Raw genomic sequence first — 26718 nt, forward strand, 5'->3', positions numbered from 1 at the left:
GTATTCGTACCAAGATGACGCACAACCTAAACAACCCTAGCCTGGTACGCACACTATATTCAGGTTTGCGCCATCTTGGTACGAATACTTCGGGAGCACCCAATTTTGCAATACCTTCCCCATTACCACAGTTGAAATCGGTAAACTGAGTGTATTTAGGACGAGGCTATAATGTTAGAGAAATCGTAGGAAGTTTTGTACTAAGCCCACGCCAGAAAACCTCCCCGACAACACTCAAAATAATAAAATTGGTAATCATCTAGTTAGGTTTAGGAATGCAGCTCGAGCTGGACATTCAAATCATTCCTAATCCCAACTGGGTAATTACTAATGTAATTTGTTATTTTAAAACGTAATTTGTTATCTCAAATTTCACACTATTGCATCAGTGGCGCGATCTTTGTACAAATGATCCAAAATTAACACTCCACGCTAATTATGTTCAATATCGCGCAACATCAAAAGTAACCAGCTAACAATAAGCTACAAATAACAGATAACAAGGCGAAAGTATGTTTTATTCAAAAAACATAGATGCGGATGGAACGTAAATATCAAAGATAAAGAAATGTAAATATCCAAAATAAAGAAAAGTGAATATCCAAAAATAAGGCGGGCAACGGAAAATCTAACAAATATTTTCATTTTTAATTAGCTTCACGCCCGCCTGAAAAATTGACTACGCCTCTCTTGTGGGGCGCGCTCCCCTGTTTAAGAACCACTGATATACATAGAATATGTATACCTATAGTTCCGCGGATCAAGGCTGAAAACCACTGGTTTAAAAAAAATATATCAGTATTAGTAATTTCTAAGTATTGAAAATTTTCATGTTTTAAAATTATCTTAAAATAAAAAGCCTTCAGATATTTGTCACTGAACCATACTATAGGGATAATTTAGTTATTTTGGTAAGATCTTACTGAAACTTAGCACAATATAGTTGTGTTTTTCAAATTAATAATAAATATTCAAGTCAAACCAGTTTTAATTTAATCTCCCACAGATAAACCGCCATAACTTGTTTTGTTCACTTAATATTATTGAGTGAATTAGGCAGTTTTGATATAATTTATCTCAGTTTCACGCCTGACTAGAAAATTTTCATGCGTTGGTTATTTAGTACATGGCCTGTTCATTATTCACCTAATTATCGATTTGTACCGTGATGGTATGTTGGAGTTGATAATAAAACATTGTCTCGTTAAAGTGTTTCATTTATATTGTCTCGTTTAACAAAGACTTGGGGGTTCGGGCAGTCGAAGCGCTACTGGAAATCTTGTCCCCTACGAAACGGTACTCCCGAAGTATGCGTACACCGAAACGTAGTATGTGTACCAGGTCAGGGTTAGGCCATAATTTTAGGTACAAATACTGCGGAAGTCACTTGGCTAGTACCCGAACACATAATAGAACTAAAATGAGGAAAATTGGAATAAAATTGTGGCTTCACCCTAGCCTGGTACACATACTACGTTTCAGTGTCCGTCATCTTGGTACGCATACTCCAGGAGATGGCTACCCACAAAACAACATATCAAATATACGTTCTTTACCTATCAAATTGGGACCCGACAGTCGGATTGCGCCTTCTGGAGAATCAGATTTGCAATAGGTGAACACAAAGCAACCAGGTATAAGCAGCCACTGATATCTTAAAGAAGCGTTTTCCACAGACTTACCCTGCTGTCGAAGTTATACAAGCGCAACATTTTATATTTCTCGACTGGTTCGTTTGGAGCAGGAATTAATTAATTAATTAAAGTTTTTTTTAGCTATTTACCACTTAAAAAGTAATTTATTCCGACAACGAATTTACATAAACACATACATCAAATAAAATACCAGAGCAAATATAAAGAAGAAATCATATATCCCACACAAGAAAAATGAAATGCAAAAGGAATGAAATTTTCTTGTCACGTATTGGCAGCCCGGAGCTAATACAGAGCTATGAATCAATTCAAATATTTGAAATTGTGTTAACTTCGGCGCTCCAGAAGTGTGTGTACCAATATGGAGGTGACTAATTTTGTTCGCCTACTTTACATCAAGTTATGTAAAGGGACAGAAGCCTATGGGCAGAGGGAATATTCACTTGGCTAACACAGACAGTCCCCGAACTCGTAATAGAACTAAAACAAAGAGAATCGGAATAAAATTATGGCCTAACCCTAACTTGGTACACATATAAACTACTGGAGTATTTAAACTTCTTGAAAAACTCTAATTCCCAATTTTTTTCTCCAGGAACAAAACTTTCATTCAAATCGAGAAATATGTCAAAAATACAAAAATCAGATACATTTCAGGAGGATTAATTGTGAGTAGAAATCTGTACTGCATATACTGGTTCAGCTGTGGACTGTAGCTTGATAAACAAAATAGTGTAAAATTACTTGAATTTGGACCGTAAACTCGAATTTACACTGTAAATTAAGCAACATACGTGATTTAAATTCGAGTTATTTTACATCTTTTTTGTTTATCATTCAATGGACGGAGTTATCTTTCATTTTCACAGATGGCTCCATCAGATAAAGAGGAAGGTGAAACATTAAGAATCACCCTTTGATCTGCGTCTTCCGGGTTTTTGTGGACAAGAACAGTAACAGTTGTCCCGGTTGGATCACCAGACGGATACTGAGGAAGCCAGTACCAAACTTCATTCAGCCAAGACAAAATATGATCATTCGTGGAATAAACATGACCGATCTGTTGAAATAAAATAAAGTATATATTTTTAATGTAACAATAATGAATGTGCAATTTGAAAATATATTTTTTAATTTATATGAAAGAGACTAGTAACCATGAGGATCTGACAGAGCAAAATAATGTTACTTGGTTTTCAATATGAAACTCAATGTAGCGTGACAATATCGTGTGATAAGTATGCTGAATGAAGTCATTGTACACGAAAATGAAGTTGGAGTAAGGAGTTTGATATGTTTTCTGGTATCGGAGGTGGGGCCGAAATAAATTTGTTCAATTCCGGAGCGAAGTCGAATAACGGCCTGACGCCAAGGTCGTATTCAGTGTTCAGGGTGTGCAATCTTTGATAAAAGGAGGGAAGCCAGATAAGGGTTGGATTGTCCGGATAGCGGAGAGGGATTTTGCTATCTGATAACCGGATATTATTGTGACGGTTAACCGGATAATAGAGCAGTATAAATAATGTATATGCGCATTAGTGATTTTTATATTTTTTTTTGAGTGGCGACTGACATCTCCCAGAGCATATAATACCAACTTATATCCACACTACTCTGCCTATATTTTAGCCATCCATGGAATGCTGAAGTAAACTTCACTATTACATTACAAAACACGCTGAACAAATATGATTATTGCGTATTTATTGCGTAAAAATAAAAGCACTTCTACTCTAGATATGAAAATACGTGGTAAGCTGCACGAATAAATCCAGTTTCGTATTTTTGCGATCTTGCGAATTTATCAAATTTAAGCTATTATTGCAATTCCAATGAGTATAATTTATTTAGTACAATGAATGCAAATATTAATTAGCTTATATATCAACATATTCGGGAGAAAAGTCTGGTGCGGTCTCGTCGGTATATAACGCCGATAATTATTTTATTTCGCCCGGAACTGAAATCGCCGTTATCTATCGTCTATCGTCGTATTTATCTATTGTTAAGAGAGTAGAACTGAAACACACATTTTTGACTGAAAATAAGCAAGTAACTGCTAACGAAAATACCACGACTCTTGATTTATGAGCCAGTGATAGATAAAACAAAACGCTATCCTAGGCGCTGTTGAATCGTCAAAATTTCGTAATAATCGCATTTACTGAATTTGCAACAAGCTTAACTTTTCGCGGAATGTAACTTCTAATTAAATTAAAACTGGCATAATGCCGATGTTAATTCCCCAAATAATCACGCGACGCGGAAGAAAACGATCGGCGATGATAACAAAATTAGCCTGTAAAATTCGACCGGCTTTATTAGTGACGTTTTCGAACATTTTAATAAGAGGGGGAAGGGCTGTTATTACATTTATGGTTTTCATGGAACTTCACCAAAATAACTTGCAAGCTGGTCTATAATTTTTCAGCAAAGTTTAATTTGACAGTCTTTGTATGGTGTCATGTTTTTCATTTGCTCACCTAGGGTGATAGTTGTTCAAAAAATGGTGCAGCATTGTTTTGGCTCTGCTAATTTAGTTTAAAAGGTATTCGAATGGAAATAGATTTGAAGTTGTGGCCTAATTAGTACAAACGTGAGAATATTTACAGTGGAATTTTAAATAAGTGAAGTTTTCAAATTAGAAGAAATTTCTGACTAGTTCGGTTTTTTCAAAATCATCAATTTTCTTTGTTATTAAAAATTTTGTTCAAATTACTAATATTTCCTATACACTTTCACGGACTTTGTCCCTCCTGTATTCTATTTTTTTGGATACTTTTCTCACCGAAATAAAATGTTCGAAATGCATGATTTTTTGTGTTCATAATTTCATTTATATGTATGCTCTTACGGTATATGTGTACAAAGTTTATTTCGTCGTGCAATAAATCACAAAATAATATAGAACACAAAATACTATACATGACAATAATAAATTTCATTGCAATTGATAGGAAGTTGCGAAGGATCAGAAATGGTCATCGTGAGTCTGCGATACTAAAATTTAGTACGAGTCAAAATTTAAAGAAAAGAGGCTCTAGACACAAAAAGAAACTTCCAAAAAATTTAACAATGAAGTAAGAAATAATATAAATCTTTACATATGATTTGAATAGGAGAAAATAACTTAGCAGTCGGGAAAAGACAATTAGGACACAGTATTTCTTTTAAAAGGTTTCATTTTATTATTCCGCTGAACATCGGTACGATTACAGGGCTTAAATTTTTATTTATAGAAACATGCAACATCAAAATGCGCAATCATTATTATACGAGACTAAGCGGTGGTTTTTGATCAATTCACCGCAAAAATCTTGTGAAATCGGTTCTCTAAAATTAGCAGTAACTATCCGGGTGACCGGATATTTAAAACACGGAATACCCGGATATATCCGTTATCCGGATAGTAAAAATTATAGGTATTCGAACTAATCCTAAGCCAGATACAAACAACTGGCAATAATCGCGGGCCGCACCTTTATTTAACATAGGCGTTCTAGTGGTTGTAGGCACAATAATTTTGGTTTTTGATCTTATGACATGCGTTGTTCGGTTTGCAGAAGCTAGCTGTTAGGACATTGCAACGTCATAGATGATGATTTTGACTCGGTATACGCTATGGGATTGAAATTACTCGCACGTACCAGATTGAACTAAATTCAAAACTCGTTTCGCGGGCCGCACAATTTTTCCCCAATGGCCGCGTTCGGCCCGCGGGCCGCAGGTTGCACACCCTTGTTATAAAGTATGCTCAATTTCAGGGGTTCCCAAGCTTTTTTTATAACGACCCCAATAACAACGTTCAAGTGTCCAGTGCGACCCCAAGTCAATATATATATTTTTCATGACACTTTGGAGCTTCTTTCACTGGACTTTTGAGTTTGGTCATGTGGTGATATTAAGTGAAATAAGCTAAAACCAAACTGTGATGTCGCAATAAGCACCTACATTTTCTATAGCATAAGCATAGAGCGACGCCTATGGGCCTGTTTTACAGTAAGCCATGGTATAAGCTGCTAAATTTAACATGATTTATCAAATCTTAGATGTTTTATACATTCATCCTCCACCATACCCCACCGACCCCATGACCTGTTTGCAACCCCACCTACTTATCACTCCGACCCAATTTGGGGTCGCGACCCCTGGTTTAGGAACCTCTGCTCAATTTGAATGTAATTTTTACATATGAGTACACGTGATGCAACATAATCAAAGCCATTCAGGCCAATTCACCTCGTTAATCATTCCCGTATGAACTTCGATCACTGGCCATTCATTAGGTATCATTGTTCGTAAATAATCTTGCAACAAGTTGAAGTGTTTGACGTCATAGATATTGGCCAGCTTGTTTTCGCAAAGAGATTTAGCAACGCTTAATGTGACGTTTTTCGTGTCATAAACGATTGCCCAGAAGCACTTCGACTTGTAAATGAGACCGCAGTTTTCTGAAAACAAAAATTACATTCTGCAGGATTCGAAGAAATACATTCAGAACACAAATACTTAGGTTTACAAGACTGTGTACGAGCTCCCACTGCTCGGTAAGGAGCCAGTATTTTAGAGAGTGGTAAATATTTTGCTATTAGCGATAAAACTATTTGTTTAAAATTTTAGGGGAGTGTAAGGAGCTACTATATTTGCAAGGATCGAAATCTTCCCGCTTCGGTATTACATCCGAATATATGACACAGTGGGTGAGGTGATGGACATAGGAGTTGAACTTGAAATGTGTAAACAGCACAAATACCAATTCATTAAAACATATTGACTGAGTATCTCATGCTTGACATGTAATAGGGACGTCATTATCTCGGCCAAACAATCTACAAATCTTCCCTCTTATTCGGAATAATTACAAAAATCTTAGTCCTACCCAGACATGGGCAAAGTACGGCCCGCGGGCCAAATCCGGCTGGTTGGGTAAGTCAAGCTGGCCCGCCTGATGCTGCCACAACCGAACTAAAACTGAATTTCGACGTTTTAGCTGAAAAATAGTTCAAAGAATGTGTTAAGATTGGAATTAAATTTAGTTTTGGCAGGAAACTTTTTGTTTTCCACTTTTGCTTTTGTAACACTGTAAATATTGTTCATAAAATGTTACTTTTTACTTCACACCTACATGGCCCGCCAATATCGGTGGGCAAAAAAAAACAATTTGGGCCGCTTTTCCGAAAACCTTGCCCACCCCTGCTAACCTGTAGTCGCAGTCGACTCTTGGAACGATCTAGTGGAGGCAATGGAAGTGATTGACCGAGTTGTGAACACGTTTTCAAGCACAATTGTTGTTGTGACGTCATGATCTTCTTTGGTGCTTCTTGTTGTAGAGGACGTAACGGCTTTACTGTTGTCGTTACCTTTAGTGGTGGTAACGAAAGTTGTGTCATCCAGCACATATGGAGTTCTTGCGTCGAACTTGGTGACTTGGGTTGAATAAACTTTGTTGCCATGGTAAACTTCGGTTGTTATGACGACTTCATCAATCTGTTTATCCAGCAACGCGTTTTCCAGGGTTTTAGTCAATTTTTCTCTCAATTCTGCACAAAACAAAAATTATAAGCGGTATTCTCAATTTCTACTTTTCTGTTTGGTATGTCAGGCTCGACACACAACCACTCATTCATAACAATTCATTAATTAACTACAACTTCATAATTAAAATTTGAGTTTTCAAACACGAAAATCTCAACCCTCCACCTCTTAGATTGAGGGTGACAAGGAAACATTATGCGGCCCGTGGAGAAGTGCCAATTTTGAATGGTGTGCGGACCACGAAACGAGTTTTTAATTTAGTTCAATCTGGTATGTGCGAGTAATTCCAATCCCTTCGGGTTGTAAAGCCTGAGTCAAATTTATCATCTATGCCTATGACGTTACTTATAATGCCCCAACAGCTAGCTTGTGCGAAGCAAACAACGCATGTCATAAGGTCAATAACCAACATATTTGTACCTCCAACTAGACTAGAAAGCCTATGTTAAATAAAGGTGCGACCGGTGGTTTCACCCAGGTATTTGTATCTGGCCCTCCTGTATTAAAGGTTGCATATCCCTGTCTTAGACGATAAAAATCAGAAGACAGAAGTTTTCCGCTCACATGACGTCATGTTGCGTTTTATTTGAAAAATTCGACTCTAGTATAAAAAGGGTTTCGAACTCCACATCCCATATATGTGTCACAATGTTGCCCTTATCTCTAAAGGGCCTCAGAGTGATTGTATTCTGAATATCTGACTTCAAACTCTGTAGACCAGTGTTTCTCGAACGGGGAGACGCGCCCCACAAGGCGCGCGTAGACAATTTTTTAAGGAGGCGTGAAGCTCATTAAAATAAAAATATATATAATTTTAGATTTGATCTTGCCCGCTTTATTTTGGATATTTACCTTCCATCCACGTATTTTCAAGCATGTTTTTTGAATAAAACTACTATCTGTTATTTGTAACTTATTGTTAGCTGGTTCTTTTTGAGGTGGGGCGCAAGACTTGGCAAATTCCAAAAAGGGGCGCGGCTTGAAAAGTTTGAGAACCATTGCTGTAGACTGTACTTTGTTTTCTGAAAATTACGGTGTCATGTCACGAGAATAACGTAATAATTCAACCCATAACTCACCTTCCTCATTCTCTGCCTAAAAATGAAACAATAAAATTGAGTCAGCTTCAAAAGGGTTAATAGTAGGACTGGGGATGGTTAACCGGTTAATCGTAAGAATATTTTTGAATAATTTTGAGCGATACCGGGATAACATCATGCGAAATTGCTCTGTAACTATTGTGACGTAACAATCTAAAACTATAAATTATTACGTCAAACGTCACGCTGCGGTTAACCGATTAATTTTACCCGGTTGACGATTAAAGTGTTTTCTCTGAAATTCTCAGCCCTAGTTAATAGATATCAAAATAAGCATTGTATGCACAATTACTCACCGTGATCGTTTTCTCCTTCCGGTATGACGTCATCACTGCACTGCCTTTGAATTGAACTCTCACAGAAATGTTGACTGGGAAGTAGAAGGAATTATGGTTAGCAATTTGCTGATCAAGGATAACAAACTAAAATTTTTACATTGTATATTAGGCGGTATTGCGTCATACATGATGCACAACTTTTACCACCGAAAAGAAATTGTTGCGAAACTTTTATTAACCGTATTGTTGGATTGAAAAAAAAAATCGACTTTGGTCTCTGAATCTAGAATAAATCACTCCGACTCTAGGAATTGGAAAATAGGAATATATGGACCTTTCCCCGAGCATCGACTTCCTTGTTTACATCGTGACATTGGCCAATCAGCAAGATGCAAAAAGTGACGTAATAAAGTTCCCTTTTCGCATCCGCTCAGACACTGTTTTCACTCAGACAAATTTTCAAGCGTGTTCGTAAACATTACCTCGTTTTCGCGTTTTGGAATTCTATTCGTTAGTTTTCAGTTGTGTTTCGGAAACTTAAATATAAATCAGATAATTCAATGATCTTTCTGTCTTCTTAGGAGTTTTAATTTAATTGCAGTAACAAAAAAATAGTGAAGAAATAGCTGTGATAGACTAGGCTAAAATTCTTCACCGGTACTTTTAAAAAACAGATTGTTGTATGCGATGAATCATAATGATGGTTTGAAACACATACCCCATTTCACAGGCGCTAACTCGCAAAAGCACTCGTAAAATAGCCCCGAAAATTTTGCAATGGTAAAGTATAGGAAGAATTTTTCGGGGGTCAAAGGTCGGGGAAAGGTCCATAGAATAAGACCTCACCTACTGGGACTTTGAAGATAAGAATCCGATACCGTGATTTATAAAACAATTTACAAATATATAGACACGAAAGCCAAAACGATGTTGTACGGGCAAAAGCGCACCCAGATGTGTTCCAATCGCACCTCTTAGAATTTTTTATATAATCGTAAAAGTCGCTAATAACGCATGCGGTTGCATATGCTAATCTTGTTCCGCGGGGAGGACGATAATTATTATTTTTTTTTTGGTTCTCGCACGGAATTGTTATTTGTTGTGAAAAACGAGGTATTTTATCGTTTATCGGAAAATACGAATCGAAAAAAGATATAATCGGACACATTGCCACACATTTTCATGGCCGCGGCATTCTATAGTAGTAATGCTTTTATAATTTTAGTCGAAACAACAGCAGGTTACATTGAACCCAATTAAATTAACAAAGCAAGACATTTTAAATATGCCCGTATCGGTCATGAATTGAATACTTTGCATAATTGCGAATTGTACTCTTCGGAATTTTAACTCAGATCTTGGGATTTTTCCAACGGCGATATCTTAAAAATAAGCTTAAGCGGCAGTCAGTGCTAAAAGAATCGCTCAAAATTGACAAATCCCAAGGTCTCAAAATTTATTAAAGTATTTATAATCGGGTAGTTTTCGCGTATTTCATGTTCGCAGATTGCCGTAGTATTATAGAGCAGTAATGTTTTATTCTACGGTAAGTCAACGCAACGGCGAGTTTCGACGGACCAAATTTCATTAATATGGTAAGACATTTTAAAGACTCGAATTGGCTATGGATTGAATATTTTACGCCACAAAAAATTCGTTATCCACTGCAGAAGTCGGCTGCACGAAACGGGCGACAACAACCACATAATACCAAAGCGATATATAGGCCTTGTTCGTGTCCAATAACGCTCCTACTAAGTACCTTAGAATGAGGCTAAAATTCTACAAAATACCAGCTAAACGCAACCGGCAAATGATGATTAGGGCTGGGCATTTCAACTCGAAAATAAGTTGTTCGATTCAGTTCACACGGAAATTTCAAATCGCCGCCATCTTGTTTATTTTGTCCGCCAAAGGTCGAATTGACTGTCAAATGTAAATTGACTGTTTTGTATAGTAGCCATGTAATTTTGCGGCCATAAAATGACTACCATTCAGTATGCGAGTATATCATTGCGTCGCGAGATTTTACAAAATTCATTTTGTAATAAATTTGACTCGCTTGAAGAGAAGCTTGGGAGCCACTGTACTGGAGGACCTATTACCATAAAAATTTCATATACAATTACATATCTTCCAAGTATTCAAGATTTGATTCGAAAAATATTCGGTTCGATCTTGAAATCATCGGTTATTCGAAAAAAGTTTCACCTACTTTACATCAAGTTATGTAAAGGGACGGAAGCCTATTGGCAGGGGGTATATTTACTTGGCTAATACAGACAGTCCCCGACTTGTAATAAAATAAAATAGATAGAATCGGAATAAAATTATGCCCTAGCCAGGTACTCACACTACGGGAATACCCAATATTGTATACAATTACATATCATATTAGGTATTCGATTCGAAAAAATATTCGGTTCGATTCTGAAACCATCGGGTATTCGAAAATGCCCATCTCTGATGGTCATATCCCTGGGGCATTGTGGCAAGCAAAAAAAACATTAAAATAAATTACCTGTCGTGGCGAATCCAATGAACATGAACAACAGCTTGAATGCTTCCATTGCTGCACGTCTTCAGTGGATGTGAGTATCTGTTCTACCAATAATTTTCCACTCTTAGTTGAGAGCTTTATTTGAACAAACTCGTTTAAAGAATTTAAATCCAAACTATATTCACGATATTGTGGCCTGAATGGAATTTTGAGCGAAAATTAAAAAAAAAATATGACGACGCTTCCTAATTTCACACTGTTAAAAAATTTATGAAAATTAATGTCATTTCCATGTAATTCTTTGACAAAGACTGTTACCAACATTCTCTTTTCTCGGCGATCCCGAAGTGTGTGTACCAATATGGAGGTAACTAATTTTGTTCGCCAACTTTAGATCAAGTTGTGTAAAGGGACAGAAGTATATGGGCAAGGGGTATATTCACTTGGCTAACACAGACAGTCCCCGAACTCATATTAGGACAAAAATAAGGAAAATCGGAATAAAATTATGGCCTAACCCTAACCTGGTACAAATACTACGATAGTGCCCTTTTATCAATGGTTTATATATGGCCAAAAATAATTTGGAATAATTATATCGAGTCATCGAACGTGATGTGTGTGACAGTATGACATCACAGACAATTAAAAACGCTTCCGCATGTGAATTGCAACTTTCGAAAACACAATGATGCGTATACAAACGATAGGATACATTTTTATTGTATAATGACGTCCGCGACAGACTGTTGCTGTTGGAGTCATCAAGGAAACAACCAAAAAGTGCGGGAATGTGAACGAAACCAAGGCAGCAGCGAATGCCAAGAAAAAACCGGCGGAAAGGGGTGACTGGAAGAATCTAGCGCCCATCAACAGCCTAAACCTTGAAAATTTCTTGCCTTTTGCGCCGAACAAGGCTAGATAAAGTAGCCACTGATATTCAACAATATATTGAAGATACACTCTCCCCAAACACCCCCTTTCCCTAAATGGGCTATGCCTATACATGCAACATCTAGTATACGTACATCTGTACAGCCAATAGGAAACGTGGTAGGCGTGATTGACATGTTATTAGAACCTTCGTATTTTGGCGTGACTACACCCATAGGCCCCATATTTACAACATTTTTTTTTTCAAATGCAATTTTGCGGCTTTTGTAGTAAGACATAAATTCTAACGCCTTTTCCAACACCATTCTTAACGATTTACTGAAAACCGACTATTCCAGGCTTGTTATGTTATCAATAATCCTTACACCAAATGAACTAACCGAGATAGATGAAAATGCGCGTTCGTATACTTTGGATAATTTCGACCGCGGAGAAAGTTTGTTATGAAAATCTATTAGATACCAGGTCATTGTTAGATACCAGGCCGCTTTTATCTAGACTTGTTCAGAGCAAAAGCCACGAGTAAGCGTCGTATTACGTCATTGTATAACAACAAAAACTTGTCTCCACCAAAATTGGGCTGGCTAAGCTCTTGAATACACCCGATTGCTTGCTTCAGTTGTTTGGTTAATAAACAATCTTGAACAGGTGCTCCCGAAGTATTCGTACCAAGCAGGCGCACAGCCTGAACATAATACGTGTACCAGGTTAGGGTTGTTCAGGTTGTGCGTCATCTTGGTACAAATACTTCCGAAGCGCCCTTTGAACATAATATAATCTATAATAAAAAATGTTAAGAACCCCAAACCTAAATATTTAATCCACTCAAATCGACAATACAAGCAGTCTTTGGTACATATATGACTTGCAATGTTGTTTTTTGTTGTTTGGTACATATATGACTTGCAATGTTGTTTTAAATCGGAATTGAGGAGCCGGAATTACCACCGTATGAAGCCGACAGACATCCTAGCCGCTCTGGCATGACCAAAACACATGCAAATTTGCAAAAACCTGAATATATTTTATTTGAACGAACAAAAAACATTTGATCGAAAATAACAGACAGTATATTCACAAATGAGCTATTTGAAAAGCATAGTCTCAATTATGTATTGTATGTAATTCAAGGGTTTAATTGCAGACTAGCACAATATGCAAGGTGCCCACAAAGTCCCTTCACATTTCAATTTTGTAATGGAGTCAGTTCTCAATATATCTCAACCAGGTTTGATGTTTTTCATTCGGTAATTGTTCCAGTATTTTCACTTCATTTAATACATCTGTGAGGGCCAAACAATATATGGTATCGATAAATCTCCTTTGCAATTTCAAAAAATTTCAAGATTTTATGCACACCCTGTATTTCTATAACATTTTGTCAAAACAATGAGTGTGCACTCATGAATCACACAGAATAGCAATCTTCACTATTGCTACAGTAATATTCACATAAAGTGAAAAAAGCTATTTGTTATATTTGTCGTCCATTCTTGTGAAACTCTGATTACACATTATACTAATTTAAGACTTTAAAATTAATTTCCGAATTGGTACAGAAATATATCTGTATTATTAGTGTGACTCTTGAATTACTTGGAATAGTAATCTTCACTCTTGCTACAGCATCCTTGCATTATACACATACTGATCCATTAACACAAGATAATAGAAGATAAGAAAATAGTCCAGCAGAAACCCAATTGCTAGCATATGTATTATATTCCGCACTTTCCTAATTTTTGAGAGTGTTTTAACTTTCCACTTCTCCACCACACTTGTCCAACGGATCAACTACAGTCAAACCTGTTGAAAGATTAGAATTAATACATTATTGAAAATATGAAGTCCAAATAAATTTATACTCGTAACACTTTTATCGGTAACTTCACAAAGTTACACTGAACATAGCTTCGCTTAATCTACGGGGGGTTTTTGAGGGTCGGAACCCCCCTTTTGAAATGTAAAAAAGCATTATTCTATATCCTATATAGCAATTTTTCGTGGCTTGAAACACGTTTTTAGACCCCCGAGACCAGGGGGGGGCACGGTTTTCAGATCAGGAGCCAAAATTTTTGCACACCTAGACTGGCGGGCCGTGTAAGTGACAACAATGTTTACAGTGTTACAAAAGCAACAGTGGAAAACAATAAGCCTCGTGCCAAAACTAAATTTAACCGCAATTTCAACAGATTTCTTGAGCTATTTTTAACTAAAACATCAAAATTTGGTTTCAGTTTGGTTGTGGGAGCATCAGGCGGGACAGATTGAATAACCTAGCAGGCCGTACTTTGCCCTGCTCGAGAATCTTAAAAACTTCAAATCGGAAAATGCAAGGGCCCTTCTGAGCATCATGAAAAGATAAAATTTGAACTCTGACCTTTTTCCTGTGAGGAAAAGCCTCGGACTGAATCCAAGAAGATGTTCTGGAGATGACAATTCATTCTGTGAGAAAAAAGATAGGAAATAAGTTATGCTTTTAAAAAGCAGAAAATTCGCTCGATAGCCTAGGGGTAGAGCTAACATCTGAAGCCCGAGCCCAACCTGAAATTAGGGCCGGGTCGGGCCTGAAATGTCAATCATTACGTTCGAGTCGAGTCGGGCTTCTCTAGCGCTGACTTTTTTTAAATAAATATACTGTACTGTACTAAACTCAGCGACAATTCAAAGAAATATGAAATTTCGGGTTTGCTTCGGCCTCAGGCCCAGTTTATAAACCCCTGATCAAGTATGGTATTTATCATTACCATATATTGTTTTGGCCCTCACAGATGTATTAAATGAGGTAAAAATACTTGAATAATTACTGAATGAAATACAACAAACCTGGTTCGGATATATTGAGAACTGACTCCATAACGAAATTGTAAAGAAATTTTATGGTCACCCTGTATATATATATATATAAAAACATACCCCTTTCATTCAATCACCACAAACTTACCGACACATTTTGAGCTCTGCATTGCCGCGTCAGGTTTGGAGAAGTCACGGTTGATGCTTTAGTGGAGCTGATTGTAGTAGATGAAGTGGGATAGCTAAAGAAAAATCATAGAAGCTAATTTATTACTAAAAATTTCACCTTTAAAAAAATGGACCTCCTGAAGTATGCACACCAAGATGGCGCACAACCTGAACTCAGGTTGCGTACCAGGTTAGGGTTCAGGTTATGCGACATCTTGGTGCGCATACTTCTGGAGTACCAAAAAACGGTGCTCCCGACGTATGCGAACCAAGATGGCGGACATCGGAACGTAACATGGGTAACAGGTTAGGGTTAGGCGATAATTTTTTTCCAATTTTCCTTATTTTAGTCCTATTATCAGTTCGAAGACTAGCCAAGAGCCTCCCGTAGTATTTATACCTAAAATTATGGCCTAACCCTAACCTAGTACACATATTACATTCCGATGTCCGCCATCTTGGTTCGCATACTTCGTGAGCCCCAAAAAAACTTTGTTAGGAATATCTTCACAAGAAACAAACCTGGGTTGGCACAATAGAGCATCCCTCACTCCGGGTCTCTGTCTCTGGATCAAATCCTTGATTTGAAAATTGTCGAGAGGTAGACTCTCATCATCTGTTGAGTCCAAGAAACTTTCTAACGCAAAAGAACTGGATAGGAAATGATCTGAAATCAAAGAAAAAAGTTTTTTAATGGAAATAAATTAAAGTTAGTGGATGTTAATCACCATTAGGTAATTAAGATATATTGAGAACTGACTTCATAACAAAATTGAAGTTGTAAAGGGACTTTGTGGACACTCTGTAAATTGGAATAGTAGTTTGTTCGTTTTGGTCATGATTGTAATTGTAATTATATTTGATCTACAGACAGCTTATTAACCAGGTTTGTTGTTTTTCAATCAGTAATTGTATTTTCACTTCATTTGATACATTTGTGAGGACCAAAACAATGTATGCAATTTTGAAAAATTTCAAGACTTTATGGACTTTATTTTAAAATATGGAATACCCCCAAAATGAATCATGAGGTGAATGAGGCTCATTTTATAATGCAGTCATGCAGAATAGGGTTCAGCAAATTGCGGCCGACAGCCGAATGTGGCTCGCTATTTTTTCGCATACCTCGAACAACTAGACTCTCAAATTAATTCTAAATTATTATTGTCTCCACACGGGTTTATGTGGTAACAAGTACTGCTGTATAGCGCTTATTTTGTAGTAAGTAGTGTCAGTTTTATGTCGTTGACGTCTAATAGTTAGTTGTAATTATAGGTTAATTTTGTTCTGATTTTTTACATTTGAAAATGTCTGTTAACGTTAAAAACACAGCAATAGGAGGTGCAAGTGCGCCATAATTTGGTTCAAGAAATGTGCGTATATTTGACTCGCAAGTACATAGTTTTACAATTTTGTCGACCAATGATGTAACTGAATGGAAATGTAACTGGAAATTTGCCAAGTACCTTCCGGGAGAGGAGGTTTACAAAGTGCTTAAGCTATCTAATAAGCTTTGCACTCCTCTAGATTAACTGAGAGAATCTGAAAAAACCCTATCCCTTTTAAACTTTCATACCGTCAAGCTCATCTTCAGTGGCTCCAGGTCCATTCTGCTTTTCATACTGTGTTACAATCTCTTCTGCTAAATCTTCTATGCTCTCATAAACAGTGTCTGGTTTTGGCATCCATGGACTACTGCTTCTTCTAACACTGACCTAGTTATTTGTTTCGAAAAATACAGTTGAATAAAAATAAATAGATGTATCCACAGAACAATATGATAAAAAATAGTCGGGAAAATGCTGGCCCTTGGACTCCTATTACCCTACACAAATCTGTTTGTATGTATCCAAAAGAGGAATTTCGAATTCGATTCGTCAGAAGATTGCTTAATCGCTAGTCAGAAATGTGGACTTATATAAAAATGGGTTACGAATGAGTTAGCCTCGGAATTGCTGAATACCATGTGTGGATTCGTAGTTTTGAATATTATGAAGCTCTATTATGTGCAACAGGATTGCGATGCTGCTGACTGCCACATAGTGATTCGCCTACCCGCTGTTCGGATGCAGCTTCTTTCCTCCACCCAAGTCCATATTTAGCTCATTAATTATTTGTATACCGAACCTGATCTAAAAGAACAAGCGGATGAGAGGCTGTGGTTCACAATATGATCAAATCATCTTATCTTCTCTGAGAAATGAGAAAAATAGAAACTCTCACTCAAATGTAATGGCATAAACATAATTCGTATCATTACTTATCGAATTTTAATCGGTAAGTATGTTGATAGGTATTTGTCTGTTTATCTGTTAGATGCACGGGATATCTCACGAAAGTGAGATTGGATCTGCTGCAGATTTTGCATGTGCATTCATCATATTTCGGACCAGTAGCCTATTGATTTTGGGCGAATTATGTCGTATAATTAGCGAGTTATTAATTAATTAGTGATGGGACACAAGGTGTCACTATGGAGTAAGAGCGCTGTTTTGGGGGATCCCCTAACTTTCTATCGATAAGTCTTCGGTCTCTGACCGATATTCTCATTATTTTTTTCTTCAAAAAAAACTACTGGCTTCTTCGCACTGTCCTTCCTAATTTGTAACCCAGCATCATGGTTCACCACAAGATTAGGTTAGCTCAGGGGTTCTCACTCTGGGGTTCACGAACCCCCAGGGGTTACGAGAAGATTTTCAGAAGTACTTGGATGACAGTCAAGTTTTTGTATGTTGCTGTTTTTTAATATCCTTTATTATTATCATGGGAAAATGCGTGCCCATTGAAACTAGATGCCAATTGAAACGCAGATTTTACATGATCTTGCGTTGTTGTGATTATGACGCCAACAATGTGAAATTCAAGGTTTTGTGTACAAACTGTGAAATCTCCAAAGACAGCAAGCTGCGAGCATTGGAGTGATTACGCTTATTGAAACTTGGCAGAGATTTTAAGAATTTATTAGTTAGGCAGACGACAAGGGCAATGCTATCAACAAGACGATTTAATTTAGTTACATATGGTCAATAAATTGGTGTTGCAACAAATTGTTAGTCAATGTATCAGTATATCACAACTTTGTTCGGTGTCTATTATCGGGGGTTCGCGTTGATTGTTTCGTGACTTGGGGGGTACTTGACAGAAAAAAGGTTGACAAACCCCTGGGTTAGCTCATCGACTTTCCTCTCCCAGCGATACGTGCAGGAAACCACATCCTCAATTGAACAAAACATAGCTAGAACCCCCTAATTCTATAGTGAGCAACTTGCAAGTTGAGGGCCTTGGATGGGTCGTGGCAAATTTTTGCACAGCCCGCGAAATCCCCAATAAAAAAAAAAGTTACAACTGCAATGACTTTCGATAGTTTCCTATCAATTAGAAATAAAATAAGAGATATTACTTACAAGAATAATTTGTGATACCTTTAACAAATTTAAAAGGCAAAATGCACTAAAGTGAGGAACTCAGCCAAAACAATTGCCTAACCCTGTTACTGGATATGCAAATACAATATATGATTTCACTTACATCTGCCCAGTTATGTGACACAGACTGTGGTGAATCCTCAATGATCGTCCTCTTGTAACTACTGGGGGGTGTGATAATATCACATACTGCCCCTGGTGGTGATGTAATCTGAAAAACACAGAAAATTGTTATTAGAGGACAATTAGGAAAATGTGGAAAGTTGAGTGTCTTGTCTCACTCTAAAACTCTCTAGAATTGCCAATTTTTATCCCTTGACTTTTATGTCTTACACTATAAATTCCAACTGTAGAACACTCCAGAGAATTAGGGACCCACATTCAGTTACATCTTGAAGCACAAGCTGAAATAGATATAATTAGGAAGTGTTGGATGCAAAATATCTCAGAAAATAATCTCCTGTCTCAGTATTTGTATGCTCCTCTAGGACCTGAATAGCAACTTTTTTCCTCGCAAAGACTTAATCTTTTAACACAATTGGCCATTAAATTAAATCCCAATTATACTAAATTCTGAAACCTTTTTTGTGCTCTCTGTATTCTTTCCTAACTTTTTCTTTTTCTCTGATTCTCGAGGTGTCTTCCAAGATCTGACTATCTTTGCACTAAAAATATAATTCAAGAACTGGCATTATCTCAGATCAGCTTAGCATATTAAATACTAGAGCAATGGTTCTCAACCTTTTTTTAGTAAAAGCCTCCCTTTGCCTATTTTGTAACTCTTTATTCCTCCCTAACTATGCATAAAATGGTGTTACTTTGTTCATTCAATCTTTAATAGATCCTTAGCTAATCTTGTAACTAATCTTAAAGTAACAAGCCTGGATTTTGCATAGTTTAAATAATTTAAGATGTATACAAAAATGTTTTTCAATATTGCTAAAGAACTAAACAATAGGATAGGATTTACATATTTATTCCGGGGTAGAGGAAGGTTAGGGGATCCCCCAAAACAGTGGTCTTACTCCATAGTGACACCGTGTGTCCCATCACTAATTAATTAATACCTCGCCAATTATACGACATAATCCATCCAAAATCAATAGGCTTCTGATCCGAGCTAAGATGAATGAACATGCAAAATTTGGAGCAGATTGAACCTCACTTTCGTGAGATATCGCGTGCATCTAACACACAGACAAACAGACATACAAATACCTATCAACATACTTACCGATCAAGATCGATAAGTAATAACTGAACAATATCAGTAATACTGAACCGAATTCGAAATAACATTCCTGTAATTCCTCTCCTCTTGCTCATTTACAGGCAACACATAAAGGCCAGCGTGGTTCACAAACGATAAACACACATATTTTCATACTGGAGACACAATTGTTACACATTGAACTATATCAAATCCATAAAAAATCTTACCTTGAATTATTCTTAGGAGTTGATAGTTGTTCATCATCACTTGACTTGTCCAAATTATTTTCAATGTTCCGCTTCAATCGCTTCAGAGGTCGAATTGGACTGAATTTCCAAGGACAATCTGAGTTTACAAATAAAAAGTATAAAATCAACTGAGCAATAAATGTTTTTTCTCCACCATCAAGCCCATTCTTCTGAAAACAAATAACTGGTTAACTAGTCCCATACCCGACATGGACTGGCAACGAGCTAGATGTCGTGATTCGCCATATTATGATTAAGCTGTTTCATCAGCTCTCCACCGGGATGACTATGTACCGTAAATTCGATCTGAGTGATGTCGGCAGGGAGCCTTGTACAGAAATTAGACAAAAAATGGAGGATTCAAATTGGTTGAATATTTGATACATCCCTCTTTGCTTTGAACAAGGCCCTGATCCAAGCATTTCTCTATTAGTGGGTGAAAGCGAGAAGTAATGATTTATTTCCAAATCTCATCAAGGTACACATTGCAGTAAAAAGGAAAAACAATCATAAATATAATGGGAACAGGGTTGGCAAGACTGCAAGGTCAACCGACCCCTAAGAAATGGTAGTCCCGTAGTATGTGTACCAGGTTAGGTTTAGGCCATAATTTTATTCCAATTTTCCTTTCTTTAGTTCAATAACGAGTTCAGGGACTGTCTGTGCTAGCCAAGTGAATATACCCCATGTCCATAGGTTTCAGTCCCTTTACACAACTTGATATAAAATAGGCGAACAAAATTAGTTACATCCATATTGGTACACACACTTCTGAAGCCTCAAAAGAAACTACCTTTCCATTGTCAGAATCTCTTTAATTCAGCATGCCTACCCAATTTGTTACAGTTACTTATCAAACTGAAGGCTGAGAACTGAGAAAACCTGATGTCATTAAACCTTCACGACAGCTTAACCATCGTACCTGAAGATTCTGTTTCCAGAATGTAGGAAGAAACATTTGATTCACTTCTAGTCTTAGGCATTTGTGATTTCCTGTAAAATAACGAAGAGTCATGCTGACTAGGGACCATGCTGTGAAGTAAGAGTTTCGACTTTTTATGATTCATTTAAAAAAATACCCAATGAAAATGCCTAAAAAGCAAATCCAAGTATTTTTATAGAAGAAAAAAAAAGGAGGGGTCAAGTAATTAGGGCAGGGCACAACAAACGACCCGCTAGATCAGGGGTGGCCAACCTTTCACATACCATGCGCCCCGTTTTAAACATAATGTTTCAGATGCGCCGTAAATCTCTTGTATTCCCACGCCTAATGTCCGCTTCTTGTTGAAATTATATAAATTTATAATACACACACATATATACACACGTATTTTACGCTTCGCTTTTGTTGACAACGGTCATTTGAAGTTTGGATGAAAAAGGTGGTATTTAGGGGTCATTTTCAGCATGTTGTGGGTTGATTTATAATAAATTAGGCTAATAAATTTTAGGCTTGAGCAATTCAACTGGTTGTTCAATGGTTTTTGGGAGATATTTGGGAAGTCTGGGCAATGGAAAATCCATGTTTCAAGCTGATAAATGACGATTTTCTATTTTTCCAGAAGTTCTGAACTTTTTACTTCAGTAGGGAAAAATAGTAAATTTTACTAATTTTTGCTAAAAGTCTAGAATGAATGTCACAAAGTCCGTCCAAAAGCTAACGTCGATAATCGCCTGTTGTTTCTAATTCCAACAAGCCGTAAGTGGGCGACGTGGAGTAAGGAGAATAGATTTTAGGTACAATCAAAAGTCACCATGTAAATCGCAAAAAAACGGCTTGGCGTTGAGAAGCCAGGTGCAATTAACAATTTTGGCATGAAAAGGGTTAAAGATGCAATGCGCCACTTCTAATCATGCAATGCGCCACGTTTGGCGCATGCGCCATAGGTTGGCCACCCCTGCGCTAGATACTTCTGTACGGCCCGCGGGTGATTTGGAACCACACCACTTCTCGGGTCTAACAATCAAAGGCGGCATTGTTACGCAAGCGCACCGCTACTTTGATCATAATCGAAATCGTGAGATTTATGTTTTGCACTAGTTTCAATAAATATCGAACTTTGTGTGAAATTGGTGTGCCCTTTGCGACCCCTAAAATTCGTCGCTCAACCCCTCGCCCCCCCAATTTGGAAAACCCTGATTTAAGATATCTCAGTATTCGGACTGAATCACGCTTGAAACAATATCGGTATACAATCTCACACCCATTAGTGTATATTAGCAAACTTGTGAACTCATCTTGTGAAATATGTATGTAGCAAAGTTTGCGGCCCGCCGGGCTTTCAGATTTATGCTTGCGGCCCTCGTTGTAATTTGAGTTGTGCAGGCCTGAGTTAGGGTTTCCGAAAAGGAGGCCGCATATCATTGGAAGTAGTGAACCACTACACTATTGCATTGCACCTAAAATCTTTACAGGCATAGTTGTTTTCTTACTTGCTGGTTTATGCTGAGTATTTAGGTAGAATATAGGTCTTACCGACTGGGACTTACTGTTACATTCAAGATCTCCAACTCACGAGGGCTACATGGTCAAGCTTATATGCTAACTAACCACTAAGCCAGGGTGGTCCAAACTCTGGCCCGCATGTGGCCCGCTGCTTCATTATCTGTGGCCCGCGTCACATTCGGAGAGTAATCAAAAAAATGCATTTCGTGTTGTTTTGTAATAAAACTATTCAGAAAAATCTTTTTACATATTGTTACATCACTAATGTCACTGAATTGACTAGTGTTATGGCTAGTTGAGGCAACTAGCGAAGTTGAATGATGTGCTCGGCCGTCTAAATTATTATCTGGCTTTTCTACCTTTTTGGTCGGGAATATATGCTAACAATAGAAAACTAAAAATCTAATGCGAATTCTATTAGCCTTGGATGGCTATGTCTGATAACTATGTGTTTGCACAATAAAAGTGTTTGTTTTGTATTGCACTGGTTTCTTATTCTTGGCACTATTGTGGCCCGCGAGCTATGCAAAAATAACTTTGTTGGCTGCGGAGCTGACAACCTTGGACCACCCTGCACTAAGCTATCATTTCTCACCTCTTTTTGAATAATTTACTTGGAGTTGAACTTCTGTTCTGTAACTGTTGTCCACTTGTCCCTGGAGCAACTGAAAGACAATTGTTAGCATGAAGATGAAATAGACTCAGCGTTGGAGCCAGAGCTGTGAAAATTTACAATTGACTATTCACGGTTTTTTGCTTGAAAATTTTTTGACTCAGATACCAGGTTGTGGAGAGTTTGGGCAAGGTCTCCAGTTCCGAACTCTAAGATAATCAAATTTACGGTTGTATGGTTCTCCTCTTATAGAGGAAAGCTGATACGACGGTCTAATTGGATCGCCGCTCCCAGATAGTAGTTAAGATGGGATTTTCGTTTTATCCCAGAGGAGTGGAAGTCGATAGGAAGACCTAATCATGTGGCGAACCAAAGTTGTCCGGTTACCAGTCCAATATTTGTACCGTGTTACTAAAATTTATATACAAACAGAAACTTCAAAGATGGAGGGATCTTGTACTTAGTTATGCACCCGTTATCCTTGCGACCTATATGAAGTTTCCTGTACTTTATGGTATATCCAAGCGTTCTTTACTAGACTGTTGAAAACAGCTCTTCTTTCCCAGTATATAAACATAAGAGAGCCCCTTCCTGAACTGAATATCCTGGTTTTCAAGCCTATTAGCTCCCAATGCATCAGTGACTACTAGCCTTTTTGGTACTCCGGAAGTGTGTGTACCAATATGGAGGTAACTAATTTGGTTTGCCCACTTTACATCAATTTGTGTGAAGGGACTGAAACCTATGGGCAGGGGGTATATTCAATGGGCTAACACAGACAGGCCTGAACTCGTAATAGAACTAAAATAAGGAAAATCAGAATAAAATAATGGTCTAACCCAAAGCTGGTACACTCTCTACCAAAGTACCGACAAAGCACCTGATAAAAAAATAACATAAAACAACATTCAAAATCTACAACTCACTTCTTCGAAGACCTCCAGATCTTCGAACAGTGGCATCTTGCTCTGGTGGAACGTCAGACTGCAAAAAATATGATTTTATAATGAAGCAGAGCATTTATACTTGCAGTGTATACAGTTTATCTCGACATAAGAGTTTATTACATAAATTAGTTGAGCAAATCATGATCGCTATGATGGTTCCAGCAAAATATCTTGGACACAAACCCTATCCAATGTCATAAAAATGCAATAATTCTGGTAAGCAAACCTGAACTATAGAAATATTCTAATCTTTTGAAAAGCCTTCATATTGACAGCAAATGCTTATACAGAGCTTTGTTCAGAGTGAAAATATGGAAACGCATATATAGAAAAAAAAATGGTGCTCTCGAAGTATGTGCACCAAGATGGCGGATAATCTGGTACACATACTATGTTCAGATTGTGTGCCAACTTGGTGCACATACTTCCGGAGTGCCGAAAAAACATATATGGGCAAGTAGCTTTGCTAAAAAAAGTAACAGGAAATGTAAACCAAAAAAACAACAGATAACTTTTTAAAGATACATACTCGATTTTCCATGCATGTTGGCACAGTCTGCTGTGATCCAAGACCAAGAGAATCCAAACATTTGCAAGGTTTTTCACATGGTGAATCCCAGTGGAGGACTGATAGCAAACCATAGAAAATATTCTGTTACTTAATAAATAATAGTTGGATATTTGATAGACTATAATATCCGCGATGACTTGTCGCAGAGCCAGGGGCCGAAAATTTTGTCCACCTAGACTGGCGGTCCATGTAAGGGAGAGGTAAAAAGCTTTTTTATTCATTTTGAGAACAGAATTTTATTTCCAAGCAAAATTGGAAAAACATAAGTCTCGTGCCAGAACTAAATTTAACTAATTTTAACGCAATCTCAACAAATTCCTTGAGATTTTTCAGCTAAAACATCAAAAAAAAAACATTATAAAAATAATCTAATTTGGGCCATCACTGTATCGGCAACACCCAAGGTTTTAAGCTAAACCAAGGGTGTGTGCCCTGCAGCCCACAAGGAAAAATTGTTCGGCGCGCGGAGAAGTGCCAATTTGAATGGTTTGCAGCTCTCAAAATGAGTTTTTAATTTGATTCAATCTGGTACATAAGCCTGCAAAGCCTATAAGTGAACAACTCATATTATCAATTTTTGTGCCTGCAACTACTAGAAAGTCCAAATAAAGGTGTGGCCTGAGGTTTCACTCAGTTATTTGCATCTGGCCCCTTCCCGTATTTAAGGTTGCACACCCCTGAACTGAAACATTGATTTTGAATTATATTCAAGCTAAATTATTGAATTTCACTAAGCCTGAACTTGAGACACTGCTAATAAATTTTTTGACCTTACCTTCCAGTATCTTACTGTCACAATATCCAGTTTCTTTACCGAGTTGATGAATACAAAGTTGGAGGTAGTGTATGTATTGATTTGCTTCTGAAAGAAGAGTTTGCTGGAAAATAATTTGCAATAGATTAAACAGAAGTTAAAGCAATAAAGACAAAGATAATTCTTAAATGGGGAATATCCCAAAGATAATTTCGTATAAGATATTGGACTTTTTCCAGTACCCTCTAAACTCCCACTTACGGATAAAAGTATTTTGTTTATGAGGCTTTTTCATCTTTATCAATGCATTCACCAGGGGGGGAGGGAGGGAATAACTGGGAATGGTCAAAAAAAATTCACTGACCAAAACGTTTGTGTGTTACTGTAGTGTTACTGTAGCGTGAAATCTACTCATTATAGTGTGAGAACCTCAAGCAAGAACTATAGCCAGAGGTCGCTGCATCACTTTTGAATTTCCTTTGGGCTAACTCTTTTATTTTGTCAAACTACTGAACTACTTGTTTGTTAATGTGAATGGCATGTACTGGAAAACATATTGTAAATCATACACAAAATTTGAAGGATCAAAGTCAAAGACCTGGAGACAATTCGGTCTTGTATATCCTACATTCGGCCCTACAGAATGAGGTCTGCAACTTGTTTGACAAAGTGAATGGCAAATTATTCATGAAAATTTTCGCCAACTCATCATTGACTTGTGTTATATGATTCAAAAAATACCTTCGTTCTTGGTTTATCCTTGTCAGTAGCTGATGGCAAAATTTTCATTAAATCTTCAAGACTAAGAAGCATCAATTTATATTGTTTCCTGCAATAACATATAGAAAGAGGTAAACAAAGGGCATACAATTTTCATATTTTTCCCGCAACAGCACAAACAAAATGCTTCTACTGAAAACTACAAAGCAAGCTATACAACGCCATAGAGGTAAGTGACTTTCCAATGACCAGTAAAACTAGCCAAAGTTACAGTACCAAACTGGTCAAATCAGAAGACATCTATATCAATTTCCTGTTTTTTCAATTAGGATATATAACTTAGGGTACTTGGACCTATATCAATTAAGTTAGCCAAGATGCGACAGACCAAATCATTCAATCTCCACCTCCATATTTTGAATTATTTATAATATTTAACTAAAACTAAGATCTGGAATTATTATGATCTTTACCTTTACACGTTATAGGTCTATCTCGGAGTGTACAAGTGGTTAGATAAAAGTAGAACGGCTTACCTTTGTTTGCACCTGTGCATTTCCTCTGTCGACATTTCTAAATCCTAGCGACACCAGGATACGGTACGGTAACGAGTTCCTAATTTATCTCCACTTGACGGTATTGTACAGGTAGTACGGTACTGGATCGATGCTCGGCGGCGCCAAACAGCTGTTAAACACAACTTGCCTGGTAATACTAATTTGATGTTTCAGTTTTCTATAACATCTCAGTTAGATTGAATTACATTATATAAATATTAACTTCAGTAATCATGGGTTACTGATATGAAACAGAAATCCCAGCAGGTGCTCGATCCCGACTACGAAAGGCTGAAAT

The 26718-nt window shown here is 37.3% G+C and overlaps 2 protein-coding genes across 3 annotated transcripts; both read right to left on the minus strand.

Annotated features, from left to right (window-relative positions):
* Positions 1 to 2505: 2505 nt before the first annotated feature.
* Positions 2506 to 11243, minus strand: LOC144427213 (uncharacterized). Its single transcript, XM_078116064.1, has 6 exons — positions 11090 to 11243; positions 8587 to 8660; positions 8270 to 8285; positions 6857 to 7195; positions 5895 to 6106; positions 2506 to 2715 (listed from the first exon to the last, which is right to left on the minus strand). Exons 1-6 carry the CDS (start codon positions 11136 to 11138, stop codon positions 2506 to 2508), a joined length of 900 nt encoding a protein of 299 aa, XP_077972190.1. The 5' UTR covers positions 11139 to 11243.
* A 1731-nt stretch (positions 11244 to 12974) lies between these two features.
* On the minus strand, positions 12975 to 26716 carry LOC120340141 (uncharacterized). 2 transcript variants are annotated; one of them, XM_078116289.1, is made up of 15 exons: positions 26400 to 26716; positions 25885 to 25972; positions 25165 to 25267; positions 24348 to 24445; positions 23798 to 23855; positions 22854 to 22923; positions 20735 to 20805; positions 19792 to 19909; positions 18932 to 19016; positions 18455 to 18562; positions 16503 to 16641; positions 15449 to 15593; positions 14907 to 15000; positions 14343 to 14407; positions 12975 to 13768 (listed from the first exon to the last, which is right to left on the minus strand). In XM_078116289.1, exons 1-15 carry the CDS (start codon positions 26432 to 26434, stop codon positions 13753 to 13755), a joined length of 1293 nt encoding a protein of 430 aa, XP_077972415.1. In that variant the 5' UTR covers positions 26435 to 26716; the 3' UTR covers positions 12975 to 13752. The 2 variants fall into 2 exon arrangements, with proteins under 2 accessions (XP_077972415.1, XP_077972416.1); XM_078116290.1 differs by lacking the exons at positions 20735 to 20805; positions 22854 to 22923.
* Positions 26717 to 26718: the final 2 nt, after the last annotated feature.

Source organism: Styela clava, chromosome 9, assembly GCF_964204865.1.
Source record: "Styela clava chromosome 9, kaStyClav1.hap1.2, whole genome shotgun sequence".
NCBI classification, from domain to species: domain Eukaryota; kingdom Metazoa; phylum Chordata; class Ascidiacea; order Stolidobranchia; family Styelidae; genus Styela; species Styela clava.

Coding starts and splice junctions, on each gene's coding strand:
- LOC120340141 (XM_078116289.1), bottom strand. CDS start 26,434: ATGTCGACAGAGGAAATGCACAGGTGCAAACAAAG. Junction 19,017..19,791: donor ACTCCTAAGAATAATTCAAG/GTAAGATTTTTT, acceptor TTATATTTTTAG/TGCAAAGATAGTCAGATCTT. Junction 14,408..14,906: donor GCAGAGCTCAAAATGTGTCG/GTAAGTTTGTGG, acceptor TTTTTCTCACAG/AATGAATTGTCATCTCCAGA.
- LOC144427213 (XM_078116064.1), bottom strand. CDS start 11,138: ATGGAAGCATTCAAGCTGTTGTTCATGTTCATTGGATTCGCCACGACA. Junction 8,661..11,089: donor CATTGGATTCGCCACGACAG/GTAATTTATTTT, acceptor TCTACTTCCCAG/TCAACATTTCTGTGAGAGTT. Junction 6,107..6,856: donor AGAGTCGACTGCGACTACAG/GTTAGCAGGGGT, acceptor TTTTGTTTTCAG/AAAACTGCGGTCTCATTTAC.